This window comes from Seriola dumerili, unplaced genomic scaffold (genome assembly GCF_002260705.1).
Source record: "Seriola dumerili isolate Sdu_G_001 unplaced genomic scaffold, Sdu_1.0 BDQW01000088.1, whole genome shotgun sequence".
In the NCBI taxonomy this organism is placed as follows: Eukaryota; Metazoa; Chordata; class Actinopteri; order Carangiformes; family Carangidae; genus Seriola; species Seriola dumerili.
Genome location: NW_019174343.1, coordinates 5,823,286 through 5,850,820, shown reverse-complemented (window position 1 = coordinate 5,850,820; position 27,535 = coordinate 5,823,286). Strand labels below are relative to the sequence as shown.

The 27,535-nt window shown below is 41.4% G+C and overlaps 1 protein-coding gene across 5 annotated transcripts in view; it reads left to right on the top strand.

The window, feature by feature from the left end:
• LOC111221529 (neural cell adhesion molecule L1-like protein) overlaps nt 1-25,898 on the top strand; it is a 66,679-nt gene extending 40,781 nt beyond the window's left edge. For all 5 annotated transcript variants that reach the window (XM_022744961.1, XM_022744964.1, XM_022744962.1 and 2 more), the window contains 18 exons: nt 89-270; nt 2,023-2,154; nt 3,493-3,633; nt 4,549-4,660; nt 4,933-5,099; nt 5,180-5,345; nt 5,478-5,602; nt 5,947-6,048; nt 6,308-6,505; nt 6,726-6,796; nt 8,213-8,435; nt 10,140-10,255; nt 10,511-10,715; nt 10,848-10,970; nt 15,046-15,225; nt 20,495-20,626; nt 21,574-21,646; nt 23,588-25,898. In XM_022744961.1, the coding sequence (XP_022600682.1) occupies nt 89-270; nt 2,023-2,154; nt 3,493-3,633; nt 4,549-4,660; nt 4,933-5,099; nt 5,180-5,345; nt 5,478-5,602; nt 5,947-6,048; nt 6,308-6,505; nt 6,726-6,796; nt 8,213-8,435; nt 10,140-10,255; nt 10,511-10,715; nt 10,848-10,970; nt 15,046-15,225; nt 20,495-20,626; nt 21,574-21,646; nt 23,588-23,792 (2,653 nt within the window). In that variant the 3' untranslated portion in view covers nt 23,793-25,898. The remainder of the gene's footprint in view (nt 1-88; nt 271-2,022; nt 2,155-3,492; nt 3,634-4,548; nt 4,661-4,932; nt 5,100-5,179; nt 5,346-5,477; nt 5,603-5,946; nt 6,049-6,307; nt 6,506-6,725; nt 6,797-8,212; nt 8,436-10,139; nt 10,256-10,510; nt 10,716-10,847; nt 10,971-15,045; nt 15,226-20,494; nt 20,627-21,573; nt 21,647-23,587) is intronic.
• Nucleotides 25,899-27,535: the final 1,637 nt, after the last annotated feature.

Here is a 27,535-nt window from a genome sequence, read left to right as displayed (position 1 = left end):
TATTGATTTTAAGACTTATCACCTGTCTGAATGTCATTTCCTGTCACCCATAGTTCATATCTAACCTGTGTGTCCCCTTTTCTGTTAGTCCAACTCCACAGGTGGAGTGGGCGAAGGTGGGCGATCGGCTTCCTGTTAAAGCAAAGCGGGAGAATCATGGGAAACTGCTGATTGTACCATCAGTGGAACAGGAAGACAGTGGGAAGTACATGTGCAAGGCAAAGAACGCGTTAGGAGAAGCCGTCCATTACTTCATAGTGACTGTGGAAGGTAGCTACTGCAGTTACTTTTTTGAAATGTTTTATATATGCCATTTGAAAATGAACGGACTGATCCTTCACTTCTCTTAAAAAAAACATCTAGAGCAGAATTATTGTGGGAGCTCTAATAATACAGTATTCAATGATGCTTTAAAAGGAGCAAGATCAAGTGGTGGAAGAAAAGTACGAATACAACAATGTAAAGTATACTCCATAAATTCAGACTGATATGTCATTATGTATGACATTATCAGATTGTTTTCATTTTTTTTTTCGTCTTTGTGCCTCAGACAGATATTTAAATTAAACTGTCTAAGAAAGTGTACATGGAGAAATGTCTCTAAAAATTCACCAGCATCTGAAACCCAAGCAGACATTGCTTTTTTGTCTAAAATGTTGGAAACCTTTGGTTTAATCTTTAACAGTCCATCCAATTCAATGGGTCTGTCATATGTTTTTTGTGTAAAATATTAATATGCAGCAACCATAACTGTCAAACAAATAAAATGGAGTAATAAGTACAATATCTCCTTCTGAAATATGTGTATGTATGTAAATGTATTCAACCCCTGGTTGACTATACAAAAATGCATTGCATTTTATAAACTTAGTTATTAATGTAACTAGTTTTTGTGCAAAAACTACATCAGTAATAACTATAGCTGTCAGGTGAATGTGGTGGAGTGGAAGTATAAAGTACCAAAATGAAAATTTCCAAGTAAAGTACATCAAAATTGTACTTCAGTACAGTAATTGAGAAACTTGTCAGTGTAAAACAGTGGTTCTCGCAGTGGGGTCCGGAGACCCTCAGGGGTCTGTGAGGGGGTTCAGAAAAAAGGGGAATTATTTTCACTATAATTCCATCTATAGGTAACACAATGACAAAATATGTGACTATTTTGGTCATGGGTTTCAAACACTTTCTGTATTAAAATATCTAAAAGCTAAAATCTTATCAGATGGGGGTCTGTGGCCTAATTAGGGTCTTGATGTGAAAAAGTTTCAGAACCACTGATGTAAAAAAACTGTATATTTTGGTGTTAAAACTGAGTCCATTTATATCAGACCTTTAAATGCTCTAGTTTTAGGACAAATGGCCAAAATGACAGGATAAGATCAAAGACAAATGCACCTTGCTACTTTCTACCACTGAACAGGTTTAGAGGACATTGTTCACCCACTGTAAATGGATAAGAGGATGTTCTGTAAATAAAGAGAAAGGAGCTACTGCAGTTACAGACACGTCACTATGATCACTCGTTGAAAAATAACTGCTATAACCCACCAACCTGAAGATGACTCAGCCAGGTGTGACACACTGTCACCAGGAGTCATTGTGCAGGTGTTGCCTTTTTCTCAGATATCCTATAAATAACCGTAATACATACTTGCTTGAATTGTTTCTATGGATCCCCCCTTGTCCTCTGTGCTGGACATAGTGTCATTTGTGTCAATCTGGAGGTGTATGTATAAATATATTCTAAACAGAATAATGTCTGGTAGAAACTTACACACAATGCCTGTGATGTGCCAACAATGATCCTGGTGAAACAATAGGCAGCTGAAGTGCCTCTGTGTGTCTCTAAGTGTCTGTCATGTGTAGACCTGTAAACGTAGCCGTTATTGTAACGGGGCTCTTCTATTGAATAACATCTATTGCGCAGCTGTTCCTATGATTGTGTCCTCTCTTTGTAAATGCTTATTGTGTTTCTTCAACTGCAATCTTCAGTGTGATAACATCAGGCTGACTGTGTGTTCCCAGAGCCTCCAGAGTGGGTGTCTGAGCCTGAGAGTCAGCTCAGCATGATCGGTTCAGACGTGTTCATCAAGTGCTCCGCCAGTGGGACTCCTCAGCCGACTATAATGTGGAGGGTGAACGGTGTGCCTCTGCAGGGTCAGTTAACTGTTTACAGCCTTTTTATATGTGAAATACTGTTGGAATAATCCTGAGCTGTCAGAAACTCTGGATTCCTTGCATTGAATACCATCCAGTGAGACACATGATATATGTAGGACAAAAACTATCTGTTCCCGTGTTCCCATGATGGGAATTGTGAAGGTGCAGGTTTTATGTCATACAGTCGGAGGGTAGAGGCCAAAATGTGGACACATAGATAGTCCAGTTGATTTTTTCTTTATTTGCTGCACAGTATGACTGCACCAGAGCAACCAATGAAAAACATGTTTTTTTAGGAAAGCTAAGCCAGTGGCTCACTGGATGAGTGCAATGGTTCCCAACACGTGGGTCGGGACCCCCAAACACGGCCACAAGACAATTCTGAAGGGTTGCAAAATAATTATGATAAAGGGAAAGCAGCAAATACAAAGTTTTGCTACACCAGATTACCATATTTATAACTTTTTTTTTATTTCCCTGTGAACAATTAGGCAATTTAAAAAAATTTAATTTTAAAATAGTATTTATATAACAAAAAGAATCACTCTTTGCTAAACTGGTTACAATTGTGAAAATAGGCCGATGATGTTTCAAGGACACATCTCTTAGAAGATTCTGTTCAGATTCTGAGCTGAGCTTTGCCATGTTTAATTAAACCTAGTGTATGGAGTATTCACCGCAGCAAGAAGGTTAAAAACTTGAATTTCTGCGATTATGACTGTGAGCAAAGATGAAATACTCCAGTGCAATGTTCATGGACTTGCACTTTACTTAACGATCCACATGATCCAGACCTTTCTATAGTATTAGTAAAGAAAAGTGAAGTGAGACACCCCGTTTCCACAGTCTGCAGCATAGCAACAACTCTTAGCTGGTGCCATGCTGTACAGTGACGCGTGTGACGGGGAGACATGCAGGACTGGGGAGAGGACTGGACATTGGGGAGTGCGGTAAAGAGGTAGGGCTCTAGCCTAAGAACGGGGAGAAACTCTGCAGTTCTCCGTGACGAGGGAAGACGATTCCACCACATGAGCATCAAGATGGAGAAATATGAATTTGTGGGACAGCGAAGATGAAGTGGGTTAGGCAAAGGGAGCGTCAGTCAAGCAGAAATAGCCAAGTGTACAGTACAATCTATGGAGCTGTCGTGCCACTTTTTAGTGGCATAAGACAGTGGGTAATGTGGGAGAATGTAGACAAATGTAAGTTACAGATTTAAGTCCAGTTACCTGTTGCTATTTTTCTTACCTGTATTTAAATATGAATGCAACATTGCAGCGTGAACGTTGTCTTTAACACCTGTGTTCTATTGAATGTTTATCTGATCGATCACAGAGGTCCCGGCAGCCAACAGGAAGACGACTGGCGACACCATAGTTTTGCATAACGCCAAAGTGTCTGACAGCGCAGTGTATCAGTGTGAGGCCTCCAACAGCCATGGAAAACTTCTGTCCAATGCGAACATCATGATTATGAGTAAGTACAACACCAGTTAGTTTAGTTCTGTTTCATTCTCATGATTTTATCAATTACATGGAAACACAATGCAAAGTTTTGCGATGAAAAGCGTTCGTTTCACATTTGTTATGAGTAAGTGCAGCGAGTCCTCGGGAGATGTGTGAAGCTAGAGAGCTGGCGCTGATGTAGGCATATGCCCATAAAGCAGTGAGGAGCCCGGGGAAGGAGGGCTGTCTACAAGCTGCACTCCTTCATTCAGACTGGCGGCTCTCCCTGTGGAGCAACAAGCACGGTTCCCTGACATTTATATGCTAACAAGTTCTCCCCTCAATTCCATACTGATTTCACTGCCACAAGACAAACATGTGCTGCTTTACAAGTGCAGATAAAAAAAAAAAAAAAAAACCCCAAAAAGACAGAATCCTGCTTTCCGTTGCTCGGCACAAAACGTGGGGAGTTTGTTCTTGGTGACACAGGAGTTAATAAAGCTGGACAGCCTCTGAATGCTAAGTCCCAGCTGCTGTCTTTGTAAACAATTAGGGGAGACAGACCATTTTAATGGGAGGCTGTGGCTACAACTGATAAGGTGCACACGCTCGGCTAACTCATTATTCCACTGTTTTTTTTTTTGTTTTTTGTTTTTTTCTTTGATTTCATTTTCACGTTTACACATTTCTGACAAGCTGACAGCTGAATCATTTTTTTTTTTTTGTACACGCAGGAGCCTACAGTTAACGCACAATAAAGGCAACAGTGTTGGCACCTCATTTAACCCTCGATTATCTGCCTCATTCCACTGCTGCAAACTGCAAACTTGATCGCGCTCATTGTTGTTTTAAATAAAATCTCCTGAAAGTACAGCATCAATGGTGTATCCCCTGCTTTCCTAACAACCTTTGATTGATGCCTTTATTCTGCTGCTGGTCGTTGCAGATCTGCCCCCCATGATTTTGACCGAAGAGGGTGAGGATTACTCTGCCGTAGAGGGGAAGCAAGTGATGATGCACTGCAAGGTCTTCAGCTCTCCTCCTTCCACTATCACATGGTAAGCGTACATGTTGTTCCTGACTCCCACCCACCAGCAGAGAGCAGTAGATCTCAACCGCTCGATGCACACAGTCCTCCTGTACCGTTTCTGTATCGATGACCTGCTGTTTCTTTAAAACAAGCCTGTTACTCAACACTTGTGTTCTATTCAGCAACTTTTATCTCATCTCTGCATTTAGACTGCTGCTCTGTTCATATTTAATTTGACCTGAGAGAACTTTGAGACCTTAATGGGTGTTTTTTGTGTGTTTCTTTCTGAATGTTTCGCAGGAGCAAAGACGACTCCTCTGAATCCGTTGAGGGGCCGAGGTTTAGCGTTCACGACAACGGATCGCTGGAGATCTACAGCGTAGAGAAAGACGACACGGGACAGTACACGTGTTTGGCTAAAAACACGGAGGGGTCGTCTGCCATCAACACCATGCTGTATGTGAAAGGTAAACAGTCTTACGTGTAGCAGTGTTTGCAGTTGCTCACAGTCCTTGAGTTGTAAGTAACACGCTCTCGCCTATGGAAGATCCCACTAGAATAGCGGTGGCCCCGGAGGACCAGCAGATCTTAATAGGTACCACGGCCCAGCTCTCATGCCTGGCAGAGTACGACAAGTCCTTCAGCAATGACTTTGAGCTCCTGTGGGAAAAAGATGATGTGGAGATAGCCCTCAACTACACTGAGAATTCAAGGTAGGATACTGGATTTTATTTTATTTTTTTCTTCTTCTTTTACAGCATTGCAGACACAATCCCAGATGGGAAGTTGTTTTACTTTTTCAGTTTCGTCAGTCAATATTGTGTCTCCTCCTTTTCTGTCTACAGATACTTACTGGAGGATGGTATTCTTCAGATTATCAATGTAAGCCACGGGGACCAGGGTGTGTACACATGTGTGGCAAGAACTCCTGTGGACCGAGACATGGCCTCAGCGCTGCTCATGGTGTTAGGTGAGCTAACATTTGAACAGTATTTCTGCTCCGGAGCCAGAGGATCAGAGACCCCTGGTGCTGTATTAATGCATAACACCTCCATGCGCAGATCAATATGTCAGGAAGCCAAAGCGGAGCATGAACATGCAGACCATAGCTTTATTAGTGTGGCGCTGTGTCTGACAATCGCCCTCATGAGACATCTTAAAGAAATAGTGGAAGCTCACGCAGCTTGTTCCACATCCCCGGACTCTCGGGATGATTTGATTGAACATTTGTTCCTTTAGCCTTTTTTTTTTTTTTTTTGCCCTGCCAGATTGATTGTCTGTGATTCCTATATCTCTGGTGTTGATGGCTTTCAGATGTCCCCGATGCACCTGAGAACTTGATGCTATCTGAGCACAAGAGCAAAAGTGTGAAACTGAAGTGGATCCCTGGGGACGATCACAACAGCTCGACCACAGGTAAAAGGAGAATCTGTGTGTGCTGATGTCAGTACATACAGTGCAGTACATGCTGAATGAGTGTAATTAATATGACACACACACGTTGGACATCATTGTACATTTAAATAGATTTGGTGGATACCATCTCTTGTGAATCTAACATTGATTCATCCGAGCATGAGTTCATGATGAGGATTAGTTCAGGAGTGTTCTGGTGAGATAAGCAAGAACCATAGTGGTGATGGACGGCTCTGATCGTCTTTCTACCTGTCCACAGAGTTCGTCATGGAGTACGAGGAAAGCCAGTGGGAGCCGGGAAACTGGAAGGAGCTGCTCCGGGTACCTGGGAACCACAACTCGGCCATCCTCAAACTCCACGGTCACGTCGACTATCGCTTCCGCGTGTCTGGAGTCAACACTGTGGGGAGGGGTCCTCCCAGCGAGCCCACAGAGAGATACAAAACCCCCCCAGCAGGTCTGAGGCGTCCTCCGTTCATTGTTTATTATGCTTTCTGATAAGGTCCTCCAGGCCACTTGAGCTGCCAACACTGCTGCTCTGTGAACTTTAAAACACTCAGACCTGCTACATAATTGATTCCACTCTTGTTGAAAATCTGCTCTCTTGTGTGTGTGCCTATTTCACTGGAGATTTCTTCCACTATGCCAACAAAATCTATATTCCTTCTTTTCTGCAGCCCCTGACAAGAACCCAGAAAATATCAAAATCGAAGGTCATTTGCCACATGAAATGGATATCAACTGGGAGGTAAGGAGGAGAGTTTGGTCTTTTATAATCCTCTTTCTGCAAATTGTGTAATGTGGGCCACCTTTACATATTGAATTATTCACATCTACCACAGTTTTTGCAAGTCAAAGAATTTCTCTAAGAGAACAGAGATGAAGTTTTATCAATGTTTCATAGGCAATTACCAATAGCAATTTAAGAAATAGGAATGTCCCACTTTTGATATTTCATTCCGCGGTTCAGATCTTTAGAAAAGCTATTTCCTGGGATCACTGTGAAAGAGCTCTCAATGAAAGCTGCTCCTTTCCTTTGATTTGAAAGAGAAAGGAGGGCTATGAAAAGGAGAATTTTCTTTTAATGTGTACAGTAATATATTCAGCTTTATTGTAGAAAGATGAATCTCTGCTTTACTTATTATCTGCTTGCCCTGTCATGGTAACGTAACCCCCGAATCCTGGATTCATGAGCCCTTCCACTGTTAATGATTTGCTTTTGTGGAAAATGGTATCTCATTCTATTTCTCACGGTCTGACTTCTGTGAGGCGATAAATCTTTTCATCTACGATGATGTACGAAGCCCTATATCAAAGCAAAGCCACGCTGCTAGACCAGGTCAATTGTTCCATTGTTTATTAGATAGCAGGATAAAACACTGCTAGTGTTCCAAGCACAGTTCGCTGGCCCGGCTTGTCATTTTAATCCCACAGAGGCAGTGACACTGAGCGGTGAAATACAAGAAGCGTCTTATGCAACTGTGAAAGTCTGCATGAAACCCTTCCCACCATTGTTGTTCCTTTTCATGCCTCCGCGCCGGCAGCAGCCGTGGCCGGAGCCGTTACGTTTTCGGGTCTCCTGTCTGCATGTACATATGTATGTCTGTCAGCCCTATTCTCGTGAGCGTGATATCTCAGTAAAGCTTTGAGGGAAATTCTTCAAATTTTGTACAAAAATCCACTTGGACTCAAAGATGAACAGATTTAGATTTTTGTGGGCAAAGGTCAACGTTTATGTTCTTGTGAATGCAATGAATCAGAAAGGCCCAGAGGGAATTTCATTACATCTGCTGCAAACATTCACTTGGACTCAAGGATGAACTAATTAGATTTCGCTCGGCAAAGGTCAAAGGTCAAGGTCACTGTAACCTCACACGTAACTTTTTTGGCTGTTCTTCAAGAATTCATAAGCTAATTATGACACAATTAAACACAAATGTCTAATAGGATAAAATATTGCAGTGATGACAGTTTGTATCCAGAAGGTCAAAGGTCAGCTTCACTGGGACATCATAACGTTGTGAGAAAACACTTCTGGCCATTATTCAGTGCTGTAACTCAGGAACAGAAGGGAAGATTTTGACCATATTTCTTGCAACTTGATTGGCTGGCAGAGGCGGTAATTCTAGTTTATTTTTCGCTTTCTTTTGCTTCCATCATTCAGCCCTTGTTACCCATTGAGCACAATGGCCCTGGTCTGGAGTATAAGGTGAGTTACAGAAGACAGGACGTGGAGGAGGACTGGAAGGAGCACATGGTGAAGAGACACTCATTTGTGGTGAAGAACACACCCACCTTTGTTCCCTATGAGATCAAGATCCAAGCCAAGAACCATCAGGGCTGGGGCCCCGAGCCCAAGATAGTGACCGGCTACTCAGGAGAGGACTGTGAGTAGATGACATATAATTTAATTTAAAGCTGCACTAGTTCATCATTTTTATATTAACAGTGAGTCAAATGAGAATGTGTAATGTGGTCAATGCAAAGAAATATCACCAAACTCTGTTTTAGTGTATTTTAACACATAGTTTTGGTTGTGCCATCCTCAGTTCTGCTCTCATCAGTGCAAAAGTTTAAATAAGTACTGTGTGCCACCTGTCCAGCACCAAACAGTAGACAAAGCAACTAGCTGGTGAACATGTGGAGCACTGAGCAGCTGACAAGTCAGATATTTCCCTCAGGGGTTGGTGGAGCATAAGACAGAACTCAAAGGAAAGTGAATATTGGACCTATATTCATCAAGTGCTAGGAGACACAACTTCAAATGAATATTAAAGAGAGACTATTCAACGTTTGAAAGAATAGATAACACACATAATTTTCTCCCTAAAATGAAAAGTTGAATTCAAAAAGTAACTTCACTCAAACAAAATTGACATTACTGAGTCAGTTCCCTTTTCTACCTCTGCACACTGTAGAGTTATATTAGCTTTCAGCTTGTCACAGACAAACATTTTATTATCCTGTAATTATGACTTGTGACCACAGTGGCAGCTGTTTACCGAAAGTTACATAGTTTCTCTTCAATGTTTCTCCCCATGTGCTTTATGCTAACATTTATAAGTAGTACTTTATTTGTCCCTGTGGGGAAATTGGTTTGCAGCATTATCACAGGCATTTAAAAAAAAAAAAAACATGTTAGCAATAACAACTTTGTAATATGTTACTCAGCTTGTTGTAGTATTCCTCTTACCCCAAACAACTATAATTCACTCAGTTACACGAATCTATAAAAAGATACTTGTAAAAACCTGTTAACAGAAACCTAATAGATTTTCTCTTAATTAATTTCTGATGCGAAAACGAGAAAGCCAGACCTATGAACTTTTGTTTTTTTCTTGTTGCTATTTTCAGTGGAAAGAGATTGCAGACACTCCTGATGGATAAAGCTGATGATATGTCTGGAGTTCACTGACATAAACTTAAATGGTTTCTGGGTATTAGAGAAAAGAATTGCATAAACTTCCCACTCACCTCTTGTTTCCATTTGTAGCTGCCAAAGTGCAAAGAGGCCAGTGTTGCTTTAGGATATGTGATTGTTATGGAGAAAGATGTAGTTTAATTAAAGTATGTTCTCCCCTCTCTGCTTAACTCTGTCATTTTCAGCTGCAGTATTCAGGTGGACTTTGTGAAATGATTTATTTATAAGCATTGTTTTGAAATTAATGAAATGTTTAGGACTTTGAGTTTGACTTTGAGTTTCAAGGTTGCGCACTGTGGCAGTTACAGATTCCCCGGAGACGCAGTCTTTACACAGGTTTACTCTATTCCCTGTATTTAGCTTTCTTCTGGACTTGTCCTCAGGAGGTCACCTCAGGTCATGAAACGCCTCACTGTTGTGTCCTTGCTCAAATGTGGTGTTAGAAATATTTAACCTTTAGCTTAGCTGGTTTTAGGCAGAATCTTGTATTGATTGACTGATCGATTAGTCCCCAATAGGTGTTCCTGTAAATAGGTGTTCTCTAGTGTTAGTGTGTCTTTTGTCGATTTCTGCTGTTATGAGTTATTTTCAGGATCATTGCCTCACTGCTCTGTGTTCCCTGACTTACTTTCAGTTTACTGTAGATTGTAATGTGTGTTTGCCTTTGCAGTTCCCTCTGCTGCGCCTGATGATGTAGCTGTGGATGTGATGAACAACTCAGTGGTCAAGGTTAGCTGGACGCGTGTACACAAGGACAAGCTACATGGACATCTGGGAGGCTACAGGGTAATACCTCAAAAACAGACCTTTGCTTTTAGACACAGTTTAAAAGGAATGGTCCTGACCTTGCTCCAAACATTTGCTCCTCTCACCCCACTCTGTCTCCTTTACTTGGCCGGCTCGATGTTTTCCTTCTCACACCACCAGGAAAAAACACAACAATAACTTATTCAGCATCCTCTCACACATAGTGTAGTCTGTGTTGTACAAAGTTTGATCTGTCCACTGAGGATGGCTCGGTGCTCCTCTCTCCCAATGTAGATAAACTGGTGGCGTCTGCGCCGTCTGGTGGATTCGAAGAAAAGCCACGGAGACAAACACACACTGACGTTCCCAGGGGACCGGAACCACGCAACGATACCACGACTGACGCCCTTCTCCGAGTACAGCCTCATTGTCATGACCTTCAATGGGCGGGGAAATGGCCCCGGCAGCCATCCCGTCAACTTCAAAACCCCAGAGGGAGGTAGGATTGTGGAAAAACAGCATGAAGTGTATTGATTCACAACTACTGAAGGGAAAATCTAATAATAGCCAAGGAAACTGGGTTGGAGAATTCAACTGCTTACTGTGTGTATTACCTTCTTTGCCCCCACAGTCCCTGAGAAAAATCCTGTTTTCAGGGTCACAGATGTACAGAAGCACACTGTCTCTCTGGTCTGGGCCCCGCCGCTGGAGCCTAATGGGATTCTCACTGGGTACCTCCTCGAGTATCAGCTCAGTACGTATCCCTTCGGCTCATGCTTATACTTAACTAACTCAGATATAATGACAATGCCCCCATCTTGCCACCAAGGGATATTGTTTTTTCCCTCGTGTTTAATTGTGCTTACATCCCTCTGTTTCTTTCCAGCTCTTGCCCTCATAAGAAAAAAGAAATTAAGTACACAGGAACGCAGGCTGCATATTTCAGTGTGGCTACACTGACTGCAATTTTAGAGACCTAAATAGCCTCACTGCTTTAAATGCACAGCCTCCACTTCCAAATAATATACAGACAAGTATGTGCAGTATCTCTGGAGTATATGGGTAAAAGAGAGGAGGTTTATCCTAGGTTCACTGGTGATTGTCTAACCCATGATCCTCAGCACAGACAGAAAAATCATTGTGTTGCTCTAATAGGGCCCAGGTCATAGTGAGGTCAGAGTATGTGTATAGGAAACATGTCAGGGTGATGTCTGCTGGCCTGTGTGTCACAGTCATGGCTCAGCTACTGCTGACCAAGGCCACTGTGTCACCGTCTGTTAAGGTCCAGTCATACTGACCCCATACTGTCCGCAGGGGACATCCTCACCATAGCTCACAGTCTCAGGGGATACCATCACCGAACACGTCCCATGTGTGCACACACTTTGCTTGTCCTTAAACAAAAGTCATATAATGAAGCTAATGACTAACTTCCAACAGCGTCTTAGTACCGCATTTCCCGGCTAATTGAGTTTGATTTGGCGGCTGCACAATAGGGCCAAGTGTCATACAGTATTTCAGGAGAGGACGTTTTCATTGTGCCACAGCTATAAAGCTGATGGAGTCTTTGAAGTGTGACTTTTTTTGAAGTCCCCTTGAAGGAAGTCATGTGCGAAATGTTGAGTATCAGTGTATCGTCAGCGACACAAGTGGAATCTCAAGCTGCGGCGCAGCTGTTTGAGGGTAACGCCCACCTTCACAGCAGCCTTTAATGACTTCACATTTCACAGGTTTCACTCTTGTAACAATGTGTAGCACACTGAGCATGCAGTGGTACCTGGGTGTTTAAATGGCTTTAACTAAACTGCTTTAATTGCACATTGTCTTTGTGAAACCTTTTGATTAGTGTGTCAAATTGTCACCGGAAAAGATCAGGGATTTTTATTAATAATATTAGCAATTGATTGAACTTATATGGTATTATTTTCTTTTCTTTTTTCTTTTTAAATCTCTGTTTATTGCATTTTTTAAATGATGAGTACACAAACACATAGAAAACAGGAGGAAAGTATTCTTCTCTAAATCACTGTATACATTTCTGTATGTAAATCCTGATTGTATCCTGAAGTTCCCCTGACCATCGGGTGGGTGTCGTGGTTACACGGCCCATAAGCTGCTGACCCAGAGTGGGCCAGTACATACTGAACAACTATATAGCCTTCCTTCCAGCATGCTAGTCATAGCATTTGACAAGGTAAAGGTAAATGTGTAAAGTGAAGATGAGGGCTAACACTGTTCATTCTCTCTTTTCAAAAACATTTTTCCTGTTAGATTAGAGCACTTAACACAAGCTATTTTTTGCTTTGTGGCATAGAAGAGGCCGTTTTCACCACTATTCCAACTGTATTTTATAATGGAAAGCTGAAGAATTGATGCCAAAATTCTTGCACTTTATGTGCTATTGTATATCCATGCAGACTAATCTTGCTGAACACTTTAGACCACTTCACTGTATATTTGAGCTACTGTAGAGTAACTGTACTGTAAAGTAAGTAGTGGCCCAGGTGAAGTTTGATCTGAAACATAAGTGGGAGTTCAAAGTGACCTTGGCTTCAGTTTATTCAGTTTTCTTCCCATTTGGGCTAAACTCACTCTCTATTTCAGTGCTGCTGAGCCTCGGTCTGTCTCACACTACACAAGGCCAACCATATTTGGCCCAGAAGGTTGAAGAATATTTGGAAATATTGTTGTCTGAAGTCAGTGGAAGAGCCAAAGTGTGCAGCCTTCAGCCAGTTCACTCTGTCAGATCATGTGCACCAGCTGTCAGGCCTGAGTGTTTGTGGATAAGTGAGAAAGTAGAAACATGATGATTTGCGGCCGCGATTGCATAATTCACCAAAGATGGATCGTTCTCTTCCCCAGAGACACAACAAAAAAAAAAAAAATCATGATGTCTGATACCAGTGGGTGGCGTCCAGGCAAAAAGAGAAGCAGCCCAATACATTCTTGTCATTGTTTACTACCCGAGAGACACGGCACCTTTTTCACAGCAAAGGTCACCTCAACACCTGGTGTGTTTGTTTTTGTTACAAATAACATAAATGCCACCCTCTGACCTCCTGGCCTGCTTTACGTAGTGAAGAATGAGCGATCCCATCACAATGTAGACTGAGTGCAGACAACAACAACATAAAGACATTCTGGTTGTAAATGTGCAGGACCTATGTGCAGGGGTACTTGCAGGGTATTTGCTGCAAAAAAAAAAAAAAAAAAGCAAATTATAAGTTGTCTTTTGCTAATGCCACAACATGTATAACAAATATGTAAGTCAAAATGACAAGTGACATTTGCTTTCTTTGGTTTTGCTGAAATGTCTTCAATAATAATTAATGTAATTATTACATAGCGGGTACCAATCCCAACACATCTAATGGAAGGAGACAACAGACGATGGGATAAAAATGGGAAATTACACAGTAACAAATACTTATTGCTTTACAGTGTTATTGTTAGTGGGGAAAAAAATCTGTGACAGGAACCTGACATAAAATTGTTATTTGGTTGGAAAGTGATGACAAAATTGAGGGGAAATAGCTGAGCGGCAGCCTGTTATATCATAAATCATCAAACAAGCAACCGAATACATGTTATCATAAACTTTTTTTAAAGCACATATGACTAATTACACCTGAGCTAATGGCTAATGACAGCTGTATAATAATGCAATCACCTGTTGACCTATTTTACTGTAATTACACACAGTAGGAGCTGTCAAAATGGTTTGAAAGCTAAAGTGGCAGGGAGTGTTGGGTGGAGAAGTGGGGTCGCAGGGTCAAGTCACACCTGTGAACGCACCTGAAGTAGCCGCGGGCGAAACGCGTTGTTCGCTCTCAATAAAAGTCACAGTGAAGTCATCTCAGTGTGCGCTGGTTAAGCCTAACTTTCATTCAAGTTGTTCCTGTGACCAACGAGCATCTGATCGCTAATATTAGCCAGGCGCGGGAAGTTTGGTTCAGTGTTATAAAGAATACTAAACAAAAATATAAATGCAACATTTTTCATGAGTTCTATTAACACAAAAGATACACACAAACACACACACACACACACACAATTCCACAGGCCACAATCAACACCCTGATCAACTCTGTACAAAGGAGATGTTGTTGCACTGCAGGTCACACCAGATATTGACTTGTTTTCTGTAGCCCATGTGAAATCCAAACTTCAGTGACTAATAAATGTCTTTTTTCAAAATAAAACTGCACATTTTAAAATGGCCTTTTATTGTGACCAGCCCACGGCACACCTGTGCAGTAATCACGCTGCGTAATCAGCATCTTGATGTGCCACACCTGTCAGGTGGATGAATGATCTTGGCAAAGGAGAAGTGCTTACTAACATGAATGTAAACACATATGTGAACACAACTTGAGAGAAGGATGCCTTTTGTGTGCTTAGAAAAAGTCTTAGATCTTTAATTTAAACTCAAAACAAAACAAAAGTGGTTGCGTTCATTTTTTTTGTTCGGTGTAGTGTGCTATATAAATGAAATGGATTTAGTGTCAAGTTACTTGTTCAGGACAAGGAGTTGAAAACATTGAAGAGTTTCCTCATTACAGTGTTAGCGGCTAGTTAATAGTAGAAACTTCTCTTATTACATGTTATTATGTGGTGTGTGAAACAAAACAGTACCAGTGGTGACAATACAGTCTCATCAGGAGAAAACGGTGTAAGCGCAGGGTTGTTTTCCCTCTTTTTGTTGTAAACGTGTTGCCCTGTTACTCCCTGTACTACTTTTACCTTCTGGTGAGTTCGCAGTATGATGACGTACTCGACTATAATTAACACTTTTTGTGTGTGTTTGTTTTTTTTATCTTTATGTCTAGTCAACGACACTGAGGAGGTGGGGGCGCTGCAGACAGTGGACATCAGCAACCCCGACATCACCCAGTGGATCCTGCGTGACTTGGAGCCCATGAGCAAATACAAGTTCTACCTGCGCTCCTGCACCACCGTGGGCTGCGGGCCTGTCGTCAGCGACGAGTGCACCACCACCCTAGAAACAAGTGAGTGATTGGAGGATCCAGAGAGCAAACGGCTGGGTGGTGTGTGTCTGGATTGGCTTGTGGGTGTCTGAATGGGTGAGTGAGCATGTCGAGAACACGGACGAGATCTGAGGCGCAGAATTGGATCGGCACGAATTCAGGCCAAGCGAACTAGGTGACAAAGCCATTTCACAATTTCAAAATGGCATTGAACTAGGAGAATATGATATATGCTTGGGCAGCCAAGCTTTTCATATCTCCATGTAAGTAATTTTTGTGGATAAACAATTTCATATGGGTGTAGTGGAGGTTTCCATTTGTCACTGTCATGAGAGAGCAAGTGCTTATTGATTGGAGGGAGAGCGCGAGCTATGAAACAATCAGCTAAGAAAGAAAATTGCTTTTAGCAGAAGGGAAACTGAAGGTTTTGATAGTGAATTGTGTAATCATGAAAGAGTTGCTGGGTAAGTAATCATAATAAGCCAGCTCGTAGCATGTAATTTTTTCCTTTCAATTACATATCTTTTGTTGAGGACTGCACACTATACTTCAGCTGGCCCCAAATCAAGCAAAAGCTCCTGTGAGATTGTGGGCAGCGGTACAAGCGACTGGACGGGATATGAAACAGGAAGCTGTACGTTTCGGATTCACCTGAGCGTCATTACAACGGACCACAGCAACAGATACCGTCAACATAAATAATAGGGTGGCACCCCCAAAGAAATTCAGTGTCTCGTTCAAGTTGTGTTATGCAAAAACAAAACTTAATGTTGAAAGGCACTGCAGTTGCTAAATATGCCAGTGATTACTTAGCGCTGTAGAAGAATCACAGAAAGAAACTTAATTGGCTCTTAGGGGTTGTTTATTTGCTGAAAAACCAGCAAAATGATTACAGGGAGAAAGACATATTTTTTATTTACAGAATTGCAGTTTTGTAGAGCTGTTACGTGTGTGTGTGTGTGTGTGTGTGTGTGTGTGTGTGGGAGACTCTTCTTAAGATTTGAACATTTAAGTTTATTTAGGTAACTCTATTGTCAACAGTACTTCTATCACTCTCATGCCACTAATGCTTTCAGCATTACCTTTGATCAAACAGTGTGTATTGTAAATGTGTGTGAATGTGTAAACGTCTGCTTAGCAATGCAATGTTTGTCTTTTTCTTTCTTTCTTTCTTTCTTTTTTCTTTCTTTTTTTTTTTTTCCTGCAGCTTCCACTCTGGCTTCCACTGTTGGCCTCAGTATGTAGATCTGTGTTTCCGTAGAAACTGTGGCGTGTCATACCTGCACACACAATTTCAAATTGCTTCCTTCTTGGAATGAAGGAATGAAGATTTATAATTGTGTGTGTGTTGGTGCAACGTGTTTCACAGTCGTAATAGTATTAGGTAGTAAGTGCATGGTTGGGTGTAGAAATGTGGACGGGTGTGGATGGTTTAAGCCTGAATAAATCATCAGCTTTTGAGTCTCGAGCAGTTGAACACATTTTATTTTTCCTGTACAAGAACTAAAAAGTGCCAAACACTGTGCTCCTCTGCAGATAATTGACCTTGTCTGCTGTTTGCCCTTGCCATCAGCAGAGAGCACTCTGATGCCTCCTTTCATTAGAAAAATGTCAACTTCTTCTTAGATAAAGTTTGTGGCTTCCTCGCTAATAGCAATGGTAATGAGTAACCTAATTATAAATTCATATTAATCTTGGCTCATTAGTGACTGTAAACGAATATTGACTTTTATCCTAGCAACAGCAGACTCAGTGCAACATGTCTACCAACTCAAGCTGAGGAAATAAATGATGCTTTAAGAGCCAAACCCAGGAAGAAGATCAGACACGCCACACATCCATCCTTCTTCCATTTAATGATGTATAAAAAGAAAATTGAGCCCTTTTAAAAGGCAAATTAAAAATCCCAATGTCTCACCTTGTGTATAAACAGATGTAAAATGATTTTTTGTTTTTCTAGATTGTTTCACAGTAGACACGTAGTTACTAATCTTAGAGTTTAGCTGAATATAGCATGCGTGCTAACAGTAGAACGTAGCGCCCCCTGGGGCTCGATCTCAGTCGATAACCACGACGTCTGTCTTTCTTTTCAGGCAAGTCAGCTTCCCCCTCACCTCCAAGCACTCCAAAGTCCCCAGTGACCAAACCCACACGTTCCACCATAGGTAGAGCCGCAGCACATTCTGACACAACAAGCATCAAACCACAGAGACAAACAAAAGCTGGGAAATAAACACGAAATAATTGAAACCGATTACATGTTTATGTTTTGTCCAGACATTTGTGCGGTGACATGACGGCCGGTAAAACTCCCCGGCTGTCCTCTCAAAGTAAACTGACATCACAAAAACAAAGATGCAGAGGTAGCTCTGTATTCCGCTAATTAGCTACTTCAGTTATTTTTCTTTTATAGTTTCAGTTGTTTCAGTTGTTGTCTGTTGTTTCCGGTGGCAACAAGAGCTGGGGTGTAAGGTAGTAGCTCTTTTTTATTGTTTGTTATATGACAAGTGCATGCTAATGAAAAAGCCGGTTTTAATTTCTCTGCTGCACCACAGGGAAATCTAAGATACTAGATCTGTCCCGATCCAACAGTGGAGCTGTAGAGTGCAGCCGCCTGAATGGGACAAATATGTCGAATTGTCAGTGATTGATTTGTTGGGCCCCAGTCCCCATGTACACGGCAGCGTATTGACCCAACAGTCACCTGACATTTCCATGAAATCTTCAAGTGGGTAAACAGCAACACAGCTCCGGGATGAGAATCTGTCCCAGGGCAGCGTCTGAGCTGTGAGCGAGGAGAAACGTCCTCCTGGGCCATGCCGGGGAGGTGTGAGCTCATACTGGGAGGGTGATATTTACAGGACACTGAGATAAGTGGATAAGTGGAGGCTGTTGAAAGCTCCTATATCAGAATATTTTCTGGTCTCTCCCCCCTTAAAAAAAAAAAAAAGAAGAAGCCTACTGACTTTGAAGGGGCATCTTCCAGGGCATCAGCATCCTGCTGGGTGAGCAGCTGCTTTCTGCAGCAGTTAATAGCAAGCTGAGGAGTGTGGTGACAAAACGCAGCAGCCTGCCTTGAGATATTTTTAGTTCAGGGGCCTCTGTCAGTTGAAGTCATCGCGCACTTCCAATAATTGGAATTACCATAGTTGCAGACTAATCCATCAACATTAGTCAGAGGGTGTCATTTGCAGTGGTTGGGACGGGCAGCGCAGACACAGGTGTCCTTGTGTGCTGAATTATCACCTGAGCAAATAATGCACCTGAGCTGGAGACACAACAGAAGATTTGCATGTTTGCCGTGGGGAAATGAAGTGGATTGTGCGTTGTTGACTAGCTTAGACAGCTGCTGTCAAATCATACTTTTCCCATACTAATGATGCACATCATTCACTACATTATTAGATTTTTTTTACTCTGTCAAGTATCAAAAGCCCACATTACATGTCTGAGTTAGATGACGCTTTGAATTTCCTTCAAAGAAAATAACAAAACATGGTTATTAGAGCCCATAACTAAAAATAAGCTGGACTATATCTATCATTGAGGACACTGAGTTCATGATCTCTGTGTAGTCTCCGGGAATTAAATAATGCAGACAGAAGCAATTTTGATAACTGAGTAATTGTTTATTCACCTTCTAATAATTAGTCATTAAACAAGCAAAAAATGCCTCTGGTTCCATTTTCCAATTAAATTGATGCTTTTTCTACTATTTTTAAATTCCTTGTAAATAAAATGTATTTTGGTTTTGGGGCAAAATGAGAAATTTATAGACATGACCTTTCATCAAAGAAAATAATTATTAGTTGCAGCCCAACTGACCATCTTTAAATTCAACTGTTTTCAAGGCAGAGAACGTTAAACTAAAGGTATTTGGTCAATGTGGAGAAGGCATTTATATCATTATGTGGGGAGATAAAAAAAAATCCAGGAAATGTAATTTAGCATAAATAGAAGGAGAAAATCTGAATGTTTTATAAGGTTTTTGAGGGAAGTAAAAAGTATCTGTAAATCCTGGCTCCAGACTTAAGTATAAGAAACTACTTCTTAACTAGTGTTGGACATCTTTCTGTTATATAACAGTACAGTTATATAAGAACACGGAGAAAGAGTTGATGAGTTTTGATTGTAAATCCTTTAAGATTTAAGTAGTTGTCCATTTAGCTCTGCAGGCTCCACCCATGACTCCATCTCCATATCCACATCCCTCTTGTCACGTCTGCTGTTGAGAGATTCAGCCAGTGTCCCGCTCTGTCAGGTGTAATTGATGCGTCCTTACACTAGCGTTAGGAAACAGAAGAGCATGCTGGGCCCTTTCACAGAAGGTGAAGAGCAGCATCCTTCATTGCATAATGACAACACTCCTAACCGCTCCATGCTTTGGCCTTGACCTTCTCTGTCCTTTACTAATCCTTCCTCGCTGTTTCTCTCCTTTCCTCATCTTGTCTCGTTTCTTCCATCAGTATCGGCCCTGTCGAACGTTAGCTCAGCTGTTAGCAACAGCTTCGCAAATATCAGCTGGATATCTGGAGGAGGGCATGCAGAGTTTTATATTGCATATATGAACAACCGTAAGCTCATATTACCTTTTTGTTTGTGTTAGTTTCTGGACTTTGTTAGAGATTCTGTAGGTGGAACATCTAATAACATTCGCTGTGTTGTGTCTGAAACGGTCCTCTACCAGATTACACTAGTTTTGTGTCCTCATGAGTACTAACCCACCCTGATCATTCACCCTCTGCACAGGTGAGGGTCACTGGAAGATTTCATAGGCTTTAAACACCTCTAAGACTTTCCACATCATTGACGGGCTTGAACCTGGGACTGAGTACACTGTGCGCCTTATTCCTAACAGAAGGGTTGAGAACTCTAGTATATTTGAAGATGTTATCACGTCAAAGGTTCAAAGGTGAGGAGAGAAACCCAAAAAGCTCAAGTTAAAAAAAAAAAAAAAAAAAAAAAAAAAAAGTCAGCAGAACTGATTGACCTCTCACTGAACGGAGTACAGGTGCGCCGGCGTGACTCAAGCCGCAGCGCATGGTCCTCTGTGGTGTCACTGGGATTTAGACTCGCTGAGAGGAATTACATTTGTACAGCGTCCTTTACTTGATTAATTAGACAAGCAGGATTAGCTGTTTAATATTAATATTGGACCGTTTCCATCAGCGGTGCGCCCTAACACCTCCTGCCTTTGCATCAGATAGGCTTTGTCGATGTAAACATTCAATCAGGTGTCCTGATGAAAAGGCCAAGGCGTGTCAAAGTCACTGGGTATTGTTCTCCTCAGGTCTGGCCAGCATCCACGGAGGAATATCCACCCAGGGCTGGTTTATCGGCCTGATGTGTGCCATCGCTCTCCTCACACTCATTGTGTTGATCGCCTGCTTTGTCAACAGAAATAAAGGAGGAAAGTATTCTGGTAGGTGCTCACTCCAAGCACACACACTTCACCTCGCTTGAATACTAATTGCCGCATCATTATATTTCCATTCTGCTCGTTTGTTGCTAGGAGAGAAATTATCAATCATCCTTGAAGCCACTGCAGGAATATGTAAGCTGATAGGTTGTTTTTTTTTCCCCCCAAACCTGAAAATTATTTTAATGCAAATTTATACATAAAATAGCCTTGTGTATTGATAGGAAAATGAGCATTTTGCACTGTATGTCCAGCATTTGAATGTTGCATTATTTAGACACGCAGCTTTTTCCAGCGGCAATCCAAACAAAGTGCAGCACACAGCGAGACAAAAATGCAAATGCTGCACATGGGGTGGCTGCGCGGGGAGCAATGACATAAGCGCTGTGGTGTCCCAGTGTTATCCCTCCTGTTGGGGACATGAGAGTCCTTATCAGCTTTATTATTCACAGCTAATGGCCATCAGGTTGTCGTCTGGGCAGCGATCGCTTCACTCGTCAGCAGAAAAAGAGCGAGGCGCAGCTCTGTCCTTTGTTTTCTCATTAAGTTCTCATTATCGCCCGTAGCTCCAACAACCTTTTCTTTCATTCGCCTGAGCCATGTGGTTTTTTTTTTCTGTCACACCACATGTAGGACTATGTGTTTCTTTATCATGAATGTAAGACTTATATAAAAGTAACAACCCAAAATATTTTACATGACAAAAGCTACATTGTTATATAGAAGTAGATCTATATTTAGAAAAAAAATGTGTAAAAATGTAGATTTCAGTAAATTTAAATTTTGTGATTTTTTTTCCATGGCTTGCATTGAACTTTCATCCAGTGAATAAGTGCAGGGAATAAGGGACTGAGAATCAAATAACGTTACCAGTCAGGGGACACAGTGATCTTCATTTGCAGGATTCTCCTGAGGAAATCACTGATATCTTCTCTACATTTTGTGAGCAGTAAAAGAGAAAGAAGACCTTCACCCAGACGTGGAGTCCCAGGGCATGAATGACGACACATTTTGCGAGTACAGGTAAGCGTAACCCTCAGAGCGCTATTTCACCACCTCACTGCAATTCATGCGCAACAGTGTATGAACTTCTTCTTCTTCTTCTTCTTCTTCTTCTTCTTCTCCTGGCGGTCGTTTCCATTTTCTCCTCTCAGTAATTCTCTATGCCTTTCTCCTCTTGCTGAAAAGACAACCCAGCATGCCGCAGGTTCACGTGGAGCCTCACACTTCTTCTGTTCAAGACATTTGATGGACTGAGTAACTGGAATGTATGTGATAAACAGCAGTAGCATCCCCGATCTGTTTACACATCAGTGTTGTTGGATTGTTAGCCTCCCTTTATAGGCCATTGTGATCTTAGATACGTCGTTGTGTTGGTCTTAGACGTGTTAGACATGTGCGACATAAAGGGAGCAGCAGTGCCGTTCAGATGCTGCCATTTTCTGTCCTTATGGAGTTAAAAGCAGCCTGCCCAGCCCACAGCAGGAGGCTAAAACCAATCAGTGTAATTGAAAGCAGCTCATCTCCAGGGCAGTAATATCTGGGCATGTTTCATTAATCCTGTAGTGGTCCAATTCATATCACTCCACTGCAGTAAGAGTCCTAGTCTAATTCCCCAATCACTGGGATCTGCACAACACAAATGCTGATATGATGAAGATAAAAGTGGCTCAGTGTGACAGGGTTTATATTTTGTCAGGTTGCTTCCAGGTGCTGATGTTAAATCTGTCACTTACTTTGAGTGTTAAGCACTTCCTGAGTTCGTAGTAACTAGTAATCAGGTCACACCATTAAAATGCCAAATGACATTAAAACACCTTAGCTAGTACTTGACATTTCATTATTCACAGCACTTTGAGGATATAACATGAACTAAAATACGGGACAAATTGATGTCATGATGTATTGATTCAATACAGGATGCAGCATTTTATTTTCAAATACGGGACGATCCCATATTATGCGGGACGGGGGGCAACCCTACTCCGAGCTAACCTCTCGCTAAGGCTCTAGTATAAAGACAACAGTCACAGGCACAGTTCACTATGTCACACAGCTAACAGTGTCTGAGCTAACATGTTTAGTGACGCCCTCACAGCGTTCATTCAGAATGAGTGGCTCACCTAACCAACATTTTTCTGGTAATTTTGTAATATGAAGTACAGAATTTCATCAGGTGTGGAGTCAGATGTGTCGACCGTATTCAGTATTTCTTTTACCTTGTTCGGGGTTATCCGTTAAAAGCTTGTTAGCTTTGTTAGCTATCAGTTACTGGCTGTAGATACTTAGTAACAACTAATTTGTAGAGGTAGTGTGTGTTGCAACCTGTTTAGATTTAGTTTGTTAGTTAATCCCTTGCCTGGCATCGTGGTGGTGCCGTGCCAGAGAGGACAGTCAGCGATCTCCACCGCTCTCTGTCCTCTGATGTTCGCAACAGCGTGGCGAGGGCTGGGCCGTGTTTAAATTTAGTGAGGTGCAAATCTGCACGTAGTAATCACTCATTATAATTAGACTCGGTTACAATTTAACAACAACTGGCACAGCCGACTCCTGACTGACAGGGAGCTTTAAGGCTGTATTGAGAAAGTTAGTTACTTATGAACCAAATCAAATAAAAGTACACACCATTTAATAGTCTCACAGTTAAAATGCAGTTAAATTACAGAGCCGCAGCATATGCAGCACCAGTTTAATGTCCCCTTCAGCATCTCCCTTCTCTTCTAGTCATCACTTTGTCAAATACATCGATGCGTGTATAGCGTAGCGATTAATATTGTCTCAACATGTGCATCTGTTTGATTATTTCCCATTGGTCAGCCAGAGGTAAACAGTAATGCTAGTCACACAGGCTCATCGTACAGGCAGTGATTGCTCAAGCCTGCACGCCCGTCCTCTCCAATAAGCCATTGAGTGAAGCCATGAGTGAAATGAGGTGATTCTAAATCCACTGTGCCTCTCTTGCAGCGACAACGACGAGAAGCCACTGAAGGGCAGCCAACACTCGCTGAGCAGAGAGATCAAAGCGGGGGACAGCGGGGACAGTCTGGTGGACTACGGCGACGAGGACGCTCAGTTCAACGAGGACGGCTCTTTTATCGGCGAGTATGCAGGGCGAAAGGAGAAGAGGGTGTCTGCCGAGATCAAAGCCACCGTTCAGACCCCGGCGTGAGGAGCGGAACCGCCATCCATCCTCCCCTGGACACCGTTTTCATTAAACCTGCTGTGAGGAACAAATGAAAGAGGAAACAGACATTATCCATACCGAGCACAAGTTTTGTGTCAAATGTAATGCGTCATTGCCAACTGCACACTGCCATTCTCATTTTATGAAGCTCTGTTTTGTCAAGTTGCAACAGAATGACCATTACTAAATACTGTGTATATATAGTGTATATTCTATGTGTGGAGTGTCTTTTTTTTTTATAATTATTACGCAAAACATGTAGAGGGCTTGGATTTTCTTTTTTTTTCTCTTTCCATTACTTCAGCTGCAGTACTGTTTGTACAAATGTTAGGAAAATTTCACTCCCCATTGCACATGGTTTACATGCTGCTTTGCCTCTGATGTCATCTTGTAGCAGACCACACAGACACAAGTGGGGATATCAAGCTGATATTTTTCAATTGGAGCAAATATTACTGACCTTTTATATCTGAAATTGATTCATTAAATATGATGTAAGATGTGTATAAAGGTTGCTTATTAACTTATTTTTCTCAGTGGTTTTATACCTGACAAAATAACAAGGAAATTTACATATCATTTCATATCATAAACATTGATTATTGAATCGCCCTGTGATGCTAGAAGAAAGTATAATTTAGTTGTTATGCCTTGTTTATGAACATTTAGATCCATTGGACAGTATAAATTACAAAACTCAGACTGTGCGTACTGCTGTGCCAGATGTAATCCATTACAGATTACACTATTCTCCTGATTATGAAGTTGTAAGAACTTGTAGTGTAAATGAGTAATCCACATTTTCATCAAAATCTTCAACATCTTGAATTAAAGCTACAACTACAATTACAATTTATTCCAGTTTACTGGTAAATAATTTTAAATTGCTACAAGCTGCCAATAGCTGGTGTTTTTCAAACAAATGACACAGGTGAAGTTTCTCTCAGTTTTACCCCCAAAAAAGGTTTTACTTTTACAAGGAGCCACATAAGCTATATAGGAAGAGTTCAACATTTTGGGAAATATACATATTTGAGAGAGTTAGATGAGAAGATTGATACCCGGTTCTGTAGCTCTTTTAGCTGTACAATAAATATGAAACCACACCCAGGAGTTGGTTGTCTTAGCTTGGCATAAATACTGGGAAATAGCTAGTTTGGCTCTGTCCTAAGGTAACAAAATACTCCTATCTGCAACCCTAAAGCTCACTGATTTACATGTTATGAGTCATCTGTTTAATCAGTAAAAAAAAAAAAAGAATGTACATGTATTAACAACATGTTAATCAGTGTGCTTTAAAGGTGGTTGGATTTTGATAATCCAAGACAGAACCAGATGAGCTGTATCCAGATAAGCTAAGCTAACCGGCTACGGCAGCATCACCTTTAAAGGGGATACTCCGAAGATTTAGTATTGCAAAAGACTTGTGCAGAGACACTTTAAAAGAAAAGAAAAAGATTGTAGCAGCAGAAGCCAGTATATCCTGACTTTTAGTCCCCAGCATGATTCAGACTCCAGAAAAACTGGATCCTACATTTCCCATAATGAGGCTCAGTAGCATCTTTCACCAGAAACTTTCTAACTCCACTTCCCTGGATTGTAAAGCAAACTTCCTGCTTATAAATTTGCAGTCTCCAAAACACTATGACCTCATCAGGGTTACTTCTCAGAGTTGAATCCAGAGCCACAGAGAATGTTGTATTTGTAGGCTGATTCATACTCTGCATGATCATTACACCGATTTTAATGTGTGAAGTTGGTGTAGTGTCCCTTTAAGAAGAAAATGCATCTGTATGCATACCTGTAATGCGTTATAGACTTTTTTTGTAATCAGATTACTTTGATCTGGTTGCATATTTGACATCCACCAATATTCTGCTGATACAATATTCTGTAGACATCAGTTTTAACAATCCTTACTCTGTTACTTCCAATATACTGCCATTCAAACCACAAACAGTATGCTGTTCAGGATTAACATTAGAAGAACCATGATCAGAACAATCACAATGTTTTGCAAAAGGTCAGCCATTGCATGGTAAGAATGTTAATTGGTGTTTTTTGATGTCATTAAATTGCTTTACTTTCCTACTTTCTGGTAATCTTTCTGGTAGTCTTGGCTCCCTGTTTGGTCACAACCATCAATGACGGAGTATTATTAATGTTCTCGATGCCTATAGTACTGTATGGAGTTTCCCCACAGATGAATACCTGACTGAAAGAATCTCTGCCTTTATCTCCACTCAGCAGTAAAAATCTGAGTGGAGAGAAAGCACTACCTGGAGAAACATCCTTGTTCACTCTGAATAAAATGGCAGATGTTTGACAGATTGTTTCCATTCGCAGTGTGACTTTAACAAATGTCACGCTAGGGTCAAGTCTCTGTCTGAGTTGAGCATCTTGTTTGATTACTTTGGCTGCAGGAGAGAATCATGAGAAATCAAAGCAGTGGGCTCAGACAGGCGCTGGATCAAGGAGCGGGAGCTGTAATCATGTCTGATGGTTGATAGTAGGGAGTGGAGAGTGTCATTGTGAGGGTTCTCACTGCGTGGTTTCGCATCTGCCTCAAATACCCTGTCATCACTCAGCCAGGTTTGCTTTAGCTGCTGCAGTTACAGGCTTCAGCTTCCACATGCATGACCTTCAGGTGTTAAAAGTGGACGCTCTGATAGCCTCACTGGAGGTTCTCAACAACGTGAAAAGCTGGATGTGTCTCGACAGTGTTGGGGAAACTTCTTACAGAGCATAATTCTCCAACATAAAAATCGCTCCACTCTGACAAGCTGCACACACAGCTACAAGCACAACTAAAAAACTAACAGCACGAAGTTAAAGGACCTGTCTGAATTACATTACATTATTATAAACAACACTTACAGGCCCATTGAAAGAGTTTTTGATCACTGCAATAATCAATTGTTTTCTGACTGTATATAAAGATGGATGACAGTATAGGTCATAAATCCTGCCCCCCTCCATGTTAATAGATGGGACATGATTCAAATAAAAAATCCATGTACAGATTGAATAATTTTTAGTTAGTTTCTGTCATTTGAGGTAGTTCGTACAATGCTGATGTATGATCAAGTGTTCATTTTCCTGGGAAGTTTGGTTTTAATTAGTTATTTGAAAGAAGTAACAAAAGGGGGTGTGACATCATGATTGATAACTGTGATTGACTTGCGATTGAGTCAGATGGGTGTATGGGTGACACCCTTAAAAGTGTGGCTCCACCCCCACTATCACTACTGCACTGAATCCAAATGACGTCACCAGTGCAAAATGGCAGCGCCCTTTTTTTCTTTTTTTGGCTTCTTTCTGGTAAAGTGGGAGGAAGTGGAGATGTGTTGTCCATTTTTATATACAATCATCTTTCTCCTCACTTCTAGCACAACTCTGTGTTGGGGAAAACATTCAAAGTCCTCAATCTTTGTGAAAATATTCAGTTGAAGCTCATTTGAGGCCTCAGCATCTGAATTAGACAAATTAAGTTCAATCAGGAGAGACTCATTTGCGTAAACAGATAAACTTTTATTGCCATGTGAAAAACGAGAGGAAAAGTGAGATATGTGAGAGTCTTTGTCGATTAGATCCCATCGTGATGTCATCATATGTGATAAGGGGGTGAGGCTGTGCGAAGTGTTTCCCCCCAGGAATATGAAGACTGCAAGTGGATGGAGTGGAGGAAGGTCGCAGCAAACGCACTGAAATGACAGCTGACAGTAGGA